Source organism: Monosiga brevicollis, genomic scaffold (genome assembly GCF_000002865.3).
Source record: "Monosiga brevicollis MX1 MONBRscaffold_3 genomic scaffold, whole genome shotgun sequence".
NCBI classification, from domain to species: domain Eukaryota; class Choanoflagellata; order Craspedida; family Salpingoecidae; genus Monosiga; species Monosiga brevicollis.
The window spans coordinates 1,883,074-1,896,747 of record NW_001865040.1 but is presented as its reverse complement, the minus strand read 5'-3'; the positions used below and the strand labels follow the sequence as shown (position 1 = coordinate 1,896,747).

The window sequence follows — 13,674 nt, the reverse complement described above, 5'->3', positions numbered from 1 at the left end:
AGTCACAAGAGAGCAGAGCACACAGGAGAGCAAGGGGAAGACAGAATGGCAGAGGGCTTGACGTACCTGCGGTCGGCAAGCATTCACAGTGACCAGACCAGGTGCACCGTTAGAATAGCTGTAGAGTCGCTCAATCCCGAGGATAGGGAAAGTGCAACTCGTGCCCGACCGCAGGTGTCACAACAAAGGGAAACAACAGTAGCCACAAGCTTATTGCCCCAGGGCAGCTGCCCAGGCATCGTGGGGACCGCGTCACACGCGGTGTTTACTCATGTGACTGCCACGAGGAGGATCAAGCCCAGGGGGTCCAAAAGTAGGTGTCAATGTGTGAGGTCGTCGTAGCTATGGAATACCAATAGGAAGACCCATAGCGACCGATGCTGAGTGTGTGCGAAAGCAGTGGGAGTGTTCAAATGCGTGGAAGCACGGATTTGACGCTAACAAAAATCCTCTGATTTGGGAAATTCGAGCCGGGGCTCTCGATTTTCTCTTCTGCAGCTGTTAGATCTCGATTTAGATTGAGCTGGATTCATGTTCACAACCGTTGGTATGTGACATGGGAGCGATTTATCAACTCCTCCATTCCAAAGCCTAATTGTGCCGAGGAAGGCTCGGGGACACATGTGGCCATGGTAGACGCATAACTTTGCAGTTCGACACGACTCTAAAAAATTGAGCAGGGAGTGTGCCTTGCGGCCTACTCCAGCTGCCACCCCTGTGCCTCAAAAACACGCACATCAAGGGCGCACGGGTCGTGGCGGTAAGGCTGTCTCGGGATGATCCCTCCACCAGCATGTGGGGCCAGACTTGAGCTGCTGTATGCACTCCTGCATGATCTTACGACGCACCAAGGGCGTGCGACAACAGATGTGCAATAGCGGCGGGCCCGTGGGACAGTACAGTGTTTTAACATCTTTATACACGATGGCAGCTAGGGCTTCATGGTCCAGACGCTTGATACGCTGCTTGTATGTCGGAAAGTCAAGATGTAACCACTCCATGCATCCTTGTTCATGATATTTGCGCGTCAAGCTGCATCGCCTAGCCAGCTCCGCCAATGGGCGCGGGGGTCTGAGCCTGAGACGGCAGGGAATGTATGAGAGGCGAAGAGGTACCGTAGAGGAGCAATTGGACAGAGAGTTGTGATCATGACATTACGGCGAAGCATACCGGCCCACCCATTCTTGCATTGAGTGGTTGGTCATCAAGTTGGGTGATAGTTGCCCCTCATAGAGCCAGCCTATCGGGGTTCGCCATGGGTATTGATACAGTCGTCTGGGTCAATGGCTAGGGTGCTTGAGCTCAAGAATCGGGCAAGAGCCAAAGCAAACGCGGACCAGTGATGTAGAGGCGCTCCAAAAAGGCTAAATTGCGCGTGGTAGATCGCAAGGCCAAGAAGAAAGTGTTTTGAAAGTCCAGCTGCATCGATCGCCCAGGCCAGGAATGTGGTGCCGCAAAAATGAGGTGCAATGCCGACATCGAAAGACCAGTTGTAACAGCATGCTCTCAGCAGGGGTAAATCGCGGGAGTTCAAATCGTCTCGCTTGGAGTCGCGATTCGGCTGTAGAAAAGTGCTTACCATATCGTCAGCTCCCAGCACGGCCACGTCAGGGGGCATGTGCTCATCCAGAAAGGCCGGCAAGTTCCAGTCTTGATCACGCACAATTACATCAGCATCGATCCACAAAACCAAAGGGTTGCGCTCCAAGAGCAAGCGCAGCACAAGTATTTTAATCCAGGGATTGAGACGTTCCGGGTCCAGATCGGCTCGTATCTGAGCAAAAGTGGGTGGATGAGTGGTGCGGCCCAGTTTGGTGTTTTGATTGAACGATGGGCAGGCCATGGTATTCCCTTCACCCGCTTTTCGTTGTACCTGGATGTAGTCAAAGCCGTAGCTGGCGGCGTACTCATCCATGGCCTCGGCCGATAGGTCACAGTACAGCGGCACCAAATCCTTTGTACAGGCTGACACCACGAGCAGCTTTGGGGCTGCATTCGGAGGGGTGTGGCGTCGGAAGACGGTGGACTCGAGCTCAGACCCCAATAAGACATCCAGGGCATTGCGCATCACCACGTTGAGCTGTCGAGTCCGGCTGGCATACTGCGCCAGTACCGTTGAGTTTGTGCATCCTTCACTGTATGAAGGTTGGTCGGTACACGCGAGTTGAGTTGAAGAATAAAAGCTACCCAGGCCGACCCACACCCCAACACACGCGCAAGCACCACGATTCGCGCCGTTCTTACGCAGCAGCGCTTTCAAGAGTTGGGTTGTAGGCCAAGAGAGATTGAAGCAGCTGACGCTGTTGGTCAGCAGGCGAGAGCGCTTGGCTTGGTACTTTGATCGGATCGGCGCGCGCCTGTACAAGCGCAGCTTCTAGTTTCTCCACCCTAGCAGTCAAATGGTCAAAGCGAGCCATGACATCAGAAGAAAGTGCACGCCAACCCTCTCGTTGTTCATCCTGCAGCTGTCGAGCCCAGAATGGAGCTGGGTCGTTGTCGGGGGCAGATGGTGTGACGCCCTTCAACGATGCGCTGTGTTGATCCAAAAGGGTTTCGAGCTGTGTCCATTCCTCTGGGGACAGCTGCGTGTACATGGGTTGCGCTGTGCTCTTTTCAAGGTGCTTTTCCGGGAAGAAAACCCAGCTCAAGCCCAACACCATGACAGCCCCGAGGCCCCAGAAGAGCCACGGGCTTCGCTCTTCGCGCCGCCACATCGCTGCTTGCGCCTTCCGGCCAGTAAAGTCTGACAATATCATCTGACAAACGAACGACACGCGGTGACACACTTGAACACACAAGTCCAGTGAGACCGTCGACTTCTTTACAAAGGTCTACAAAAACTGTCTTCCAAATTATATATGTTTGCTAGACAACTGCGAATGCTATCTACGTAATCTCGAGTTTGGCCTGCATAAACTGCTTGTGGTGTATTTTCTTCTAGTGAGAGAGGAGAGAGACTGAGAGAGAGGGAGAGACTTTGAGCTCATCGTCATCGTCGTTGGTGGTCGGGCTGAGTTGGTGCAGAACACGCTCACTGGACGGCAGCCGGCTCGACGGGGGCCACGTGAGAGCGAGGCGGTGTGCGGCGCGTGTATGCGGCGTGGTGTGTGGGATTCAAGGTTGCATTTGTAGTCAGCTTGCAATATGGATGAGTATCAGCTTTCGGCCGATGGGCTCGTCGAGCTCAAGGTACGTTGCACAGTTGTCTTTGGGCAAACCGAGTCACCTGGTGGCAGCACTTGCTTGTGCCTGACAACATCCCTTGCTATGGTTGAAACTTTTGCAGAAGCGTTGCATCGAGCGGTTGTCTGCTTCGGAGGAAACCTCCTACATTGGTTTGTGCCCAGTCAACTTTGCTTCGACTCTCATCTTGAAGGCATCGCGCACAAGCAAGCGCACTCGCTCATGTTCTTTCGCTCCGGTCTTTTTAGCCAATGACTTGGGTGAATACGTTTGCATGCTCTTGCAGCATCGTCGCCCGCAGGAGATGGTGCGAGATGAGGTAGCTCAGTTTCTCAATGAACAGGACCAAACCTGGTTCCTCAAGTGGTAGGAACTTCGCCATCACCTTGCATCTCGACGCTCGGGCCTTGATCACACGCCTCTCTCTCACTCTCACTCTCACTCTCACTCTCTCACACACACAAACACTTTTCCCTCCTCCCCTCCCCTCATCTAGGCTAAACGAACAGGTGCAGGACATTTATGAGACAGAGGAATTGACTCTTGGCAATGACAGCGTGGCCGATATCATCGAGGAGCCTGATGCGCACCCCGAGCCCGAGTCCGTATCTGAGCGTGAGCCCAGTCGGAGCCAGATCGCTGCCACATCTTCCACCTCCGAGCCACCGGCACGCCGCGCCTCTGGAGCCCGCATCTCCAGCGCCATTGTTGCTCCATCGCGTGAAGCCATGTGGGTTATTTGCCCCGCATCGCCTAATCTCTGACTGCGAGACGTGAAGTCTGACAGGACTTGGCTGTTTTTTTTTTTTCTCCCCAAAATCCCAATACAGCCGCGAAGAGCGAGCAAAGCACGCACGCAAGGCCACTGAGGCTTTTCAAAACTCGAGGTCCGACCATTCGACCGAAACCGTATCACGTCAGCCTTTTTGCTCATGTGTGTACATTGTTGCGCCAGCACCATCTTGACCCTTGTGATCCCTGTGCTTCGCAGGCTGGCTGCCCGGGCTTTGCAGCAGGCTTCCAAAGCCGAGCCAGGTGGTCATGACCGGCGTCGAGGAGCTGGGCCATCATCCCACGAGCGCCAGCATCCTGCCCGTGGCCAAGGTGATTTGCGTCAAACGTTGCAGCGAGATCACCGTGTTCCCGAGTACCGGGAGCGTCAACCCCGTGCACATCAAGATCGTGAATATGCAAGCGGCGCTGATGCGACCAGTGTCTCTGGCGGGGACCAACCCGCCAAAAAGCGCAAGTCAATCTTCGAGTATGTTGATGTGGTAGCCTCGCCGCTATTGATCTTTGTGTCGCCCAGACGGCATGCTCATGTTTCTGGTTATCTGCTTTTCATCGTTGTGCAGTCGACTAGGAAGTGCAGCACCCCAGCAGGTCTGCCATGCTTCTTGAACGCACGAGGCCATGCAATATTCTTGCTTCCATGTCACCAACCTCATCTCCTCTTCATTTGACTGCTACCTTGCGACAAATAGCTGGAGCCATCTGGCACGGATGTGCGGACAAGCATGCTTCCCCCAGCTCGGGAAATGGCCCCTACGTCCAGCATGCCGACGTTTCCTTCTGGCGTGGTGCGTCCCTCTAATCCTTTCAGATGTTCTTGCCTTTCTTGTTGTAAAGATCCTGTACTTGCGGTGTTGCTCCATCGCGGAGGGGGCTCTCAAGTTTGTATGCTTTCTTGATCCGACGCGTAGAAAATGATCCCTGTGGATGCTGCAACAGGCCTGCCCATCAATATGGTGTGTTTGCGTGTCTTCAATTGTTTGCCCTCTTTTTTCCATGGGAGGCTAGAGGGTTACCTTTTCTTTTCTCTCTTTTGGTTGCTCATCGTGGGCTATCTGTCAAACCTCATTTTGGCAGGGGTATGCAGCAACTCTAGCTGCTGGTCGAGGTCGCGGCCGTGGCCGTGGCCGTGGCCGTGGCGCGCCGCGGGGCCGGGGTGGTGCATATGGCACGGGATCTGCTCCCTCAGGCGTGGCCTCAGTGATGTGCCGCTACTTTCCAGCGTGCAAAAACCCACGCTGCCCCTTCTTCCATCCAAAGTAAGAGCTTGGGTCACTCAATGCCGGTTCTGAGTTCTGCTATGCTGTGTATGTCCGCATCCACTGTTATTTGAGGTTGGGCTGGACTTTGACACATTGCTGCATTGCCCTGGTCCAGGCCTTGCCGACACGGTGCCGACTGCTACAGCAAGGGCAAGGGGTGTCCTTTCTTCCATCCTGGCGACAAGGTGGCCGGTATGAGCGAGGGCACATCAACCAGGTATGGTGTCACGATGCCAATTTCCGCGTGCCAGATGGGTTCTGTGTCCCGCATCATGCGTGTGAGAGATTTAAAAGCGGGGGCAGCTTCTTTTCCAAAGGCGATGGCATTCGCTTCAGTCTCTCATGTTTCCGCCACAGCTCGCGCCAATTCGCTGCCGCAGACAACGGGGACTCGGAGACAACGGGCGAGGCAGACATCAACTTGGATGAGCTGGACGCTCACAAGATTGAGACACCGGTCGAGGACGCCACTGCCCAGGCTTAGAAACACCAGGGTTATTCATGTGCTGGGATCATTGTGCCACGCTTGTTTTTGGCGGTCATGCAAGTTGTTAGGAAGCTGCGTGTCCTTCCTTCACCACTAATTCATGATCTTCCACCTTGACTCGCAAACGACCGAGAGGTACAGGGTTGACGTTTTTTGACAGCCGATGCCCGTCGCTAAGCATGCTGATGATGGTCCAGTCATTTAAATTCTTTCTGCTCCACTTTGCGTGCTCGTTGGTCAGTCCTATGCGTGTGTTTGCATTCCCGTTCGACTAAGGTCTTGTCAGAGTGACAGAGACGGAGACGGAGACAGAGCGACGGGGACAGACAGAGTGACAGAGACAAAGGCGGAGACAGAATGACAGAGACAAAGTGACAGAGACCAGCAGACAGAGACCAGCACAGAGAGAGAGAGAGAGAGAGAGAGAGAGAGAGAGAGAGAGAGAGAGAGAGAGAGAGAGAGAGAGAGAGAGAGAGAGAGAGAGAGAGAGAGAGAGAGAGAGAGAGAGAGAGAGAGAGAGAGAGAGAGAGAGAGAGAGAGAGAGAGAGAGAGAGAGAGAGAGAGAGAGAGAGAGAGTGACAGAGTGACAGAGTGACAGAGTGAGAGGAAACCAAAGCACAAGTTTGTCTTTTGTTCTTTTCAACCTTTTCTGTTGTGCTTTTTTTTCACGTTGACGAGCGTGTGTGTGTGTGTGCTTGTTGTCCCTCAATAACGGTCCCTTCCTTTTGGAATGCAAATGGGGTGCTCGAGGGTGTCTTAATCGCTGCGCCAACGCCATTCGTTAGCTCGGACCCCGCGTCGTTGCTTTCCTTGCCACACCATCCATCAGCTTTATCACCTCGGACATGTCACAAATCTCCGTGCCCACGGCGGCGAGTAGCGCCGACTCGCAGCCGCAGACACAGCTCGGGGCAACGGCGCAAGATCCCGCCGATGATGGCGACCAAGCCCTATTGCCGGTGCGTACAAAGCACACGTGTTTCACTCAAGGTCTTCCTGGCTCAACCAGAAGCCTTTCTATGCTCGCTTCTCATCCCATCCAAACTTGCACTCGCTCTTGGTGATGTGCCGCGTCTTTGTCTTTGGCCCGTGTTGTTTGCACACAGGTGGCTCAGCCCGAGGGTGTGGCCCGGGAACGGCACCGCACCGGGGTGATCCCCAAAATTGTGTACGTTTGTGACGGTGTGCCCGTGCATGTGGGCTGTCCATTCTCTTGAGGACCCACCATTGCTGCACTTATGTGTGTCATCATTGATGTAGCAATCTTGTGGCCACGGTGACCTTCAATTGTAAGCTGGATCTCAAGCACATTGCCAACAACGCGCGCAATGCCGAGTACTCGCCCAAGGTATGTACTCGCCTTCCCCCTAGTCATGCCTTGCCAAGAACTACCTCCAGGCTTTTTGGTGACACCAGGCTCTGATGGTGCTCCTCCTTTCTTCGGCTGCATTGCGGCCACGGCCGTGACTCAGCGCTTCTCGGCTGTGATTATGCGCATTCGCGAGCCCCACACAACGGCACTCATCTTCTCTTCTGGCAAAATGATTTGCACCGGAGCAAAAAGGTGTGTGCAAAAATGCACCCTTCTCTGCACATTGGGCTGGCAGTACCACAAGCAGTGCTTCCTCACCCTTCGGTGAAGAGGCCGCACACTGACTAAGACTCGAACAACCCTCATGTTCCTGCCAACCTTGCAGTGAGGATGATGCCTGGCGAGCGACACGAAAATACGCACAAATCATCAAGAAGCTGGGCTATGGCGTACGTCTTTGCTCCTGATCATAGCCAAATGCACAGCCGTTCGAAACGTTCCTTCGTTGCCGTGCCCCTGTAGGCCTCATTGAGTTGTGCTTGACTTTGCCTTGACCGACTTGCCGGGCTGATAGGAGTTGCGCCATGAAAACTTTCAGATTCAAAACATGGTCGGCTCCTGTGATGTGCGCTTCCCGATCCGCCTTGAGGGTCTGGCTGCCAATCACCAATGCTTCTGCACGTGAGTTTGACAGGCTCTCCCCGTGTACCTCGCTCTCAAGGGCACGCGTGCCTCACATCGTGTGCCTGCCCATCACTGATTTTCAGCTATGAGCCTGAAATCTTTCCAGGACTCGTATATCGCATGGTCAAGCCCAAAGTTGTCCTGCTTATTTTTGTCAGGTGCGATGCCTCGAGTCGGTTTGATTTTCATTTGACGAGCAACCGTTTTTCCAAGATTGCCTCACATATCATTTGCGTGACCCCCTGCGTGCTTCTCCTGATGTTTTGGTAGTGGCAAGGTCGTTGTCACCGGCGCCAAGAGTCGGCAGACCATCCACGATGCCATCAATGCCATATATTCGATTCTACAGCAGTTTCGCAAGCCGTGAACTGTCACGTTGCTTTTTGCCCTTAGGCTGAGCTGCCGTGCGGCTCACAGACCTCTTGATTGTTCCGACCTTGAGCTCGGGCTGAGCGTGGACGAGACTCGGTGTCAACTTTGCTGACTGTTTATATTCAGGCTTCCGTACTCATCTGACTCAGTCGGCTTCGGTCGGTCAGGTGCACAGTGTGTTCTCGTATAATTGTACCGTTGGTCTGTCAGCGCGTAACCGTCTTGGCTAGCAAGCGCATCGTCATAATGAATCAATGCCCAACATCTTTCTCTCGCTTTTTAAGAGAGGCTTCGTAAGAGAGGTGCTTGTACGCGAGCTGACAAGGTTCTTGGCAATTAGCAAAGAGGAGACAAAAAAAAAAAAAATGCCCCCGTCGGTAAAATCCGGGTTTGAGATTTAGGGGAGTACAGGCCCCGTGCAACACGAAAGCTTGTACTTGATTGGAGTCATAGCAAGATACCCTGATTTACATATTAGAGCGAGATCACTTGTGCAGCACGATGGGTTTTAAATTTCAAACAAATGCTTTCACCTGCATGTCAAATGGCTGGCAGCACAGAAAAGACAACCCAAACTATCAGCGCGGCTGATAGGGAAGGTGAGTCACCCAGTCAGAACAAAAATCAGGTAAGACGCCAGAAAGTAAGGACGAAAGAAGAAAGGAAATACTACGCCGGTGGTGGCATCTGCTCATTCGGCCATTTTAGTGTACAACAGGGAAAGAAGTAGCTGAGCAGAATGCTCTTTCTGAAAAACAACGGTGAGCCTGCCAGCTAAAAGTCCAGAAGTTCATCGTCATAATCGTTTTCGTGTACAGACACGTCCCCTTGCGCCCGGGGCTCTCCGAGGAACAAATTCTAAGAAGGTTCCACAGTGCTGGGTAAGCCGGCCTGTTTGCAACCACATGCTGCCGACTGGTTTGGCGGAGGAAAAACAGCGCAACTGCATTCCTCTGTGCTGTGTTGAAAGCGACGTACATTGGCCGTTACTCCGGCTGGCATATGCTCTGGATCTGCATTGTCTTCCAACTCATCCTCGAATCCATTGGCCCCTGATCAAGACCACAAAGAGAGTGCAGAACAAGCCCGAGTTAGTTCAACACATGCTCTTGAGGGAAAAGAAAAAAAGAAAAAAAAGAAAAAAAAGAAAAAAAAAGAAAAAAAAAAAAAAAAAGAAAAAAAAAAAAGAGTAAGGGCAAGGGCAAGAGGATCGAAAACTACGAATAAAATCAAAGGGAGGAGCCGCAAGGCACGTACGTTGTTCCAAGCGGTTGTAGGTGCGGCTGCTGCGCAAGCGGCGACGCAGAATCATGAAACCAGCCACGCCCAAAAGCAGACAAATAATCAGGCCCAAAGCCACCACGGCTCCTACAAGCGACTTGTTGCCAGAGGCATCGCGGCTGGCCATGACGGTTGGCTTGGGTGATGTTGTGTATGCACCCGCACCATGCGTTGCAGCCCCCTTGGTAGCGCCCGAAACGACGTGAAGCGTCGTGGGCTGGGCCGCAATGTGGTGGTTGGCGTAGGTGAGGTCGAGCTTGCCCTGTTCGGCGTACTTGCGAATGTCCGCGCTGAGCCGCTCCACAAAGTTGGCTGCCCCGTCAGCATCGAGGACCCGGAATTCCACCACAAGTTGCTGACCGCTCTGACTGACTGTAACCTGGTCCACCAATTCAGCATCCTGAACACTGGCTGCATCCAAAAGGACGGGAAATTGCTCAATCAGCAACTACACAGCCAAGTTGTACAGCGATGAGAGGTATGCACCGGGCAGCGGGGAAGGGATGTCCGAGAAATCAGGAACACGTGAGGTCATGGTAATTGAAAGCAATGAAAGGCCAGGAACAATGGGTGCACCGCTTGGAGGCACGTCAAAACCAAGACCAGGGCCGCACCTGTCGCACGGCGTCGAGTGAAGTGATGCCTGAGGCATCATACGTCATGCCCATAACTACGTAGCTTGCGTAAACAATCACAGTGCTGGTGGCATTGCCCTCAGATTGGGAATTGCTACAGCAAGAATGAGGTTGACAGTAACGTTAGATGTTGGCGAGGTTGACCGCTTGGTCATGGGCAAGACAGAAGCGCCCATCGACCTACTTGACGCGAAGAACGACCGAGTAGATGCCAGGTTGGGTGATAGATAGGTCAGACACGGTGGCCGTTGAGCGCGAGTCACTCGCACCATTGAGAATTTGCACGGCAGTCGTGCCAAGATCCCAATGGAAGGTAACAAGGCCAAAGACCGTGGTCCCAGCAGCGCAGGCGGGGCTTTGCGTGGCCAGGCTGGAAGTGAGAATAATTTCAGAGTCGACGGCGAATCGGGCCACTCGAGGGACAATGGCCACGGCGGAGGAGAGAGACGGGCGAGGGCAAGCTCGGCTCTCCGTCAGGCAGGGACACAAATCATCGTCGACGGTAACATCGAGCTTTTGACGGCGGCGGAAGCTAAACTCGTCGCCGGCGCAGAGGTCACAGCTGGTCCAATCGGTCCACTCGCTCACAGGACAAAAGTTTTGACAAATATAGGTTACAGGCTCGATGAGCACAGCCAGACCACCCGTGCAACCATCATCTGCCACGCGGCGATAGCCACGGGACATGGTTACCGTCTCCCCGGGGGTGCACTGTTTTGCAGCTTTATTGGACACGGGTACACAGGGTTGATCAATGGCCGTGCGCTCAAAGCCTTCGTCGCATTCAAAGTCTTCGGCCACACATTCACAGGCAGACACATTGGTGGGGCGGTCAAAGTCATAGCCGTTGAGGCAAGCAGCCTTGGCAGTGCGACGCCAAAAAACCTCGGAGAGGCCCAGGTCACACATGAGCGGCGAGGCAGGGTCACGGGGCGTCCAAGGCTCGTAATCGCTAGGAAAATTGCAATTGCGGTGAAAGATGGCGGTAAAATTCACGGAGACGATGGTCCATTTGCGTGAGAAGCCGCTTTTGGGATAGCCCCAGATGGTGAGGAGGGCGCGCGTCTCGCCGGGTTCGGTCAGGATCGCGGCAAAGTGCAAGGACGAGGGCACGGCAGCGTTGTTGAAGGTACGACCTTCATCGATGGAGTACTTGAGCTCGTTGACGGAGCTGGCGTGCTGAATGTCAATGGGAGAAACGAGGACCATGACGCCACCGTGTTCAAGGATGAGCATTTGATAAGCATCGTCCTCGACACTCGACCAAGTGAGGCCTGCGTCGCGCGAGACGTAGGTGCCGCTGTCAGCGGTGTGCAGGCTTCCGTTGTTACCGGTGGCCAGGATGAATCCCGGGGCACTCTGAGTGGCGACTGTCGTCTCGAAGCTAAACCCCTTGTAGAGGCCAGTGTACTGCAGGTAAAGTTGAAGGCCGCAAGCGTCTTGGTCTCCTTCACAACCATCAAGCCGGACGGATTGCCAGCGGGCACCCTTGTCGTACGTGATGAGGGTGCGGAGGTAGACGTGAGCCCCCGAAGCAAAGCGCTGCGTTGCAACGTAGACCCCCTCGAGGCTTTCGATGGGCTTGACATCGACGTAGGCGGTCCTGTAGGCGGTGAACCAGTTGACGTCTTCAAGGCTGAGGGTGAAGTCTAGGCCTTGACGGTTGGAGATGTACAGATTGCTTTTGTTGAGGTGCTCGACGGCAACCATGATCTGATCCTCGAGAGCATCGACCACCATATAATTGGCTTCTGGCGCACCGCCGCTAAAGTCGGCGAGCTGGAAGGCACTTCGGTTGTACGACACGTAGAGGGAGCGATTATTGGCAGGGCCAGTTTGGAACATGCAGTAGGCATCGGCAAGGATAAAGGAGCCCGGGACAATGCCGGTGAGGCCTTGCCCAATGTCATCACCAGAGTCAGCGGCGTTGTTGTTCACGGCGGCGCGGGCGCTGTTGATGCGGACGACGTGTGCGATGGTGCTGGTGGCGGACTGGTCGAGTTCGAGATACAACGTATCATCATTATCGCTGCCATAGCCAGCGCGCGACCAGTAGGCGGCAACGACGCGATGCTCTTGCTCGCCGTCGGTCAAGGCCGGGCTGAAGGTTTGGCCACGGTCTTTGCTGACGTAGAGGAACTGGGTGGTATTGTCGCGCGCGAAGAGGAGGCCATCGATGTTGGGGTTCATGGTGAGTTCAGTGGGCTCAAAGCTGAGCTTAGCGGTGGTGAAGCTATCACCATCGTCCTGCGTGATGTAAAAGGCTTGGGCAGCCTGGCCCACAAAAATGACGTGTTTGGCAGAGAGGGGGCTGGGCACGAGGTAGTCGACGACGGCGTTTGAGGGTAGGGTGTTGAGAAGTGAGTAGGAGACGCCGTAGTCGGTGGAGCGGTAGACATTGGAGACGCTAGCGTAGCCGTCACTGCCAAAGCGCTGGGTGAGCACGAAGACGTTGGGGCTGCTATCCCCACTCCAGTGGATGGTGGCATAGCTGTAGAGGTCGTCGAGCGTGTTGGTGATGATTTTTGGGTCGGTGGAGGCTGCCCGACGCTGGGAGCAAGAGGCGCGCGTGTGGGGCCATAGGTGAGGTGAGCACAGGAGAGGCACGACGGTGAAACCCCGAGTGGCGCGAGATTCGAGCTGGCTTAAACCTGGTCGCAATGAGTGGGGGCTGGGGCAAGGTTCCAATTAAGTTACGTACGGAGCGAGATGGAGATGCGGCAGCTTTCAGGCGCATCTCAGGGAGACTGCGGTCCGGCAACGCGTCCAAATCGCGCAACGCTGGGATGTTGTGGGAGACGGTAGCGTCCTTGGTAAAAAGGTTGCTCGTCGTATCCATCAAGCTCAAGGTTGTGGGCGCACGGTTGGTTGCGCCCACGCCCGTGACGGCGAGTGCTAGGAGGAGGGCAAGCCCACTGAGCGCCCGCCGACCAGGTCGCCCGTGTCCGATAGCGCGCGGCTCCTCTGCCGTCATGGCGGTCAGTTGAGCAGTGCGACGCGCTGCTGAGTGCGTGTGTGTGTGTGTGTGTGTGTGTGTGAATCGCAAGGTAACAGGCATCCACAATGTCGTTGGCTGCAACGTCAGTGAGCAGTTCAAGCGCGCCCACGGGACATGGAGTGACCAACGCGCGACTGGAGCTCCGCCTTGGTCGACAACGACAGAGAGAGAGGGAGAGAGAGGGAGAGAGAGAGAGAGAGTTTGAGCGAGAGAGAGTTGAGAGTTTCAGAGCGAGAGAGAGTTTGAGAAGGAGAGTTTGAGAGAGAGAAGAGAGATTGAAGTTTGAGAGCGAGTTTGAGAGAGAGCAAGTTTGATGTCAACAAACTCCAGTGGTGTTGCGCCGCCAATACGAATGTCAGACTGGCAGCATTATGATGGATACATTTACCGGGGTCTCATTTAACTTTAGCCTGTTAGACGAATTTGTGGGTGGGTGTGGGGTTGCGTTTGGGTTGGGACAGCTGCACCATTCATCTGGTCTTCCCAGCCGTGATTCGGAGGGCTGGGCATGGTGTGTGATTGCCTTGTCCTGTTGTGTCGATGTCTTTCTTGTCGTCGACCACCCAAATGCAGGGCACGATGTTCGGTTGGGGGTTCATATATTGAACCCATCTGTTGTGTCAACACCTTCAACCCCCAACAAATGCTCATGCACAATCGGGTGCCGC

At 54.4% G+C, this 13,674-nt stretch overlaps 5 protein-coding genes across 5 annotated transcripts; 2 read left to right on the top strand and 3 right to left on the bottom strand.

Moving 5' to 3' along the window:
• Positions 1-1,240: 1,240 nt before the first annotated feature.
• MONBRDRAFT_5955 (uncharacterized protein) lies at positions 1,241-2,714 on the bottom strand (the record flags this gene model as incomplete). Its single annotated transcript, XM_001743097.1, has 2 exons — positions 1,241-2,135; positions 2,245-2,714. 2 exons carry the CDS (start codon positions 2,712-2,714, stop codon positions 1,241-1,243), a joined length of 1,365 nt encoding a protein of 454 aa, XP_001743149.1.
• A 237-nt stretch (positions 2,715-2,951) lies between these two features.
• Positions 2,952-5,886, top strand: MONBRDRAFT_31305 (uncharacterized protein). The gene is made up of 11 exons (XM_001743425.1): positions 2,952-3,189; positions 3,287-3,335; positions 3,432-3,549; positions 3,680-3,784; positions 4,014-4,070; positions 4,200-4,444; positions 4,668-4,763; positions 4,888-4,931; positions 5,053-5,234; positions 5,353-5,454; positions 5,595-5,886. Exons 1-11 carry the CDS (start codon positions 3,145-3,147, stop codon positions 5,719-5,721), a joined length of 1,170 nt encoding a protein of 389 aa, XP_001743477.1. The 5' UTR covers positions 2,952-3,144; the 3' UTR covers positions 5,722-5,886.
• A 109-nt stretch (positions 5,887-5,995) lies between these two features.
• Positions 5,996-6,502, bottom strand: MONBRDRAFT_23090 (uncharacterized protein; the record flags this gene model as incomplete). Its single annotated transcript, XM_001743096.1, has 1 exon — positions 5,996-6,502. One exon carries the CDS (start codon positions 6,500-6,502, stop codon positions 5,996-5,998), a length of 507 nt encoding a protein of 168 aa, XP_001743148.1.
• Positions 6,503-6,660: 158 nt separating this feature from the next.
• Positions 6,661-8,087, top strand: MONBRDRAFT_31304 (uncharacterized protein; the record flags this gene model as incomplete). Its single annotated transcript, XM_001743424.1, has 7 exons — positions 6,661-6,683; positions 6,985-7,072; positions 7,197-7,288; positions 7,422-7,485; positions 7,611-7,717; positions 7,804-7,878; positions 7,991-8,087. 7 exons carry the CDS (start codon positions 6,661-6,663, stop codon positions 8,085-8,087), a joined length of 546 nt encoding a protein of 181 aa, XP_001743476.1.
• A 733-nt stretch (positions 8,088-8,820) lies between these two features.
• Positions 8,821-12,847, bottom strand: MONBRDRAFT_31303 (uncharacterized protein; the record flags this gene model as incomplete). The annotated part of the gene is made up of 6 exons (XM_001743095.1): positions 8,821-8,950; positions 9,071-9,144; positions 9,350-9,821; positions 9,988-10,102; positions 10,193-12,558; positions 12,710-12,847. 6 exons carry the CDS (start codon positions 12,845-12,847, stop codon positions 8,867-8,869), a joined length of 3,249 nt encoding a protein of 1,082 aa, XP_001743147.1. The 3' UTR covers positions 8,821-8,866.
• Between the last annotated feature and the right edge of the window lie 827 nt (positions 12,848-13,674).

Excerpts from the sequence above, each read along its gene's own strand:
- MONBRDRAFT_31305 (XM_001743425.1), top strand. The coding sequence starts at position 3,145 with ATGGATGAGTATCAGCTTTCGGCCGATGGGCTCGTCGAGCTCAAG. Across the intron at positions 3,336-3,431 it reads GGAGGAAACCTCCTACATTG|CCAATGACTTGGGTGAATAC; the intron begins GTTTGTGCCCAG and ends CGGTCTTTTTAG. Across the intron at positions 4,932-5,052 it reads CAGGCCTGCCCATCAATATG|GGGTATGCAGCAACTCTAGC; the intron begins GTGTGTTTGCGT and ends TCATTTTGGCAG.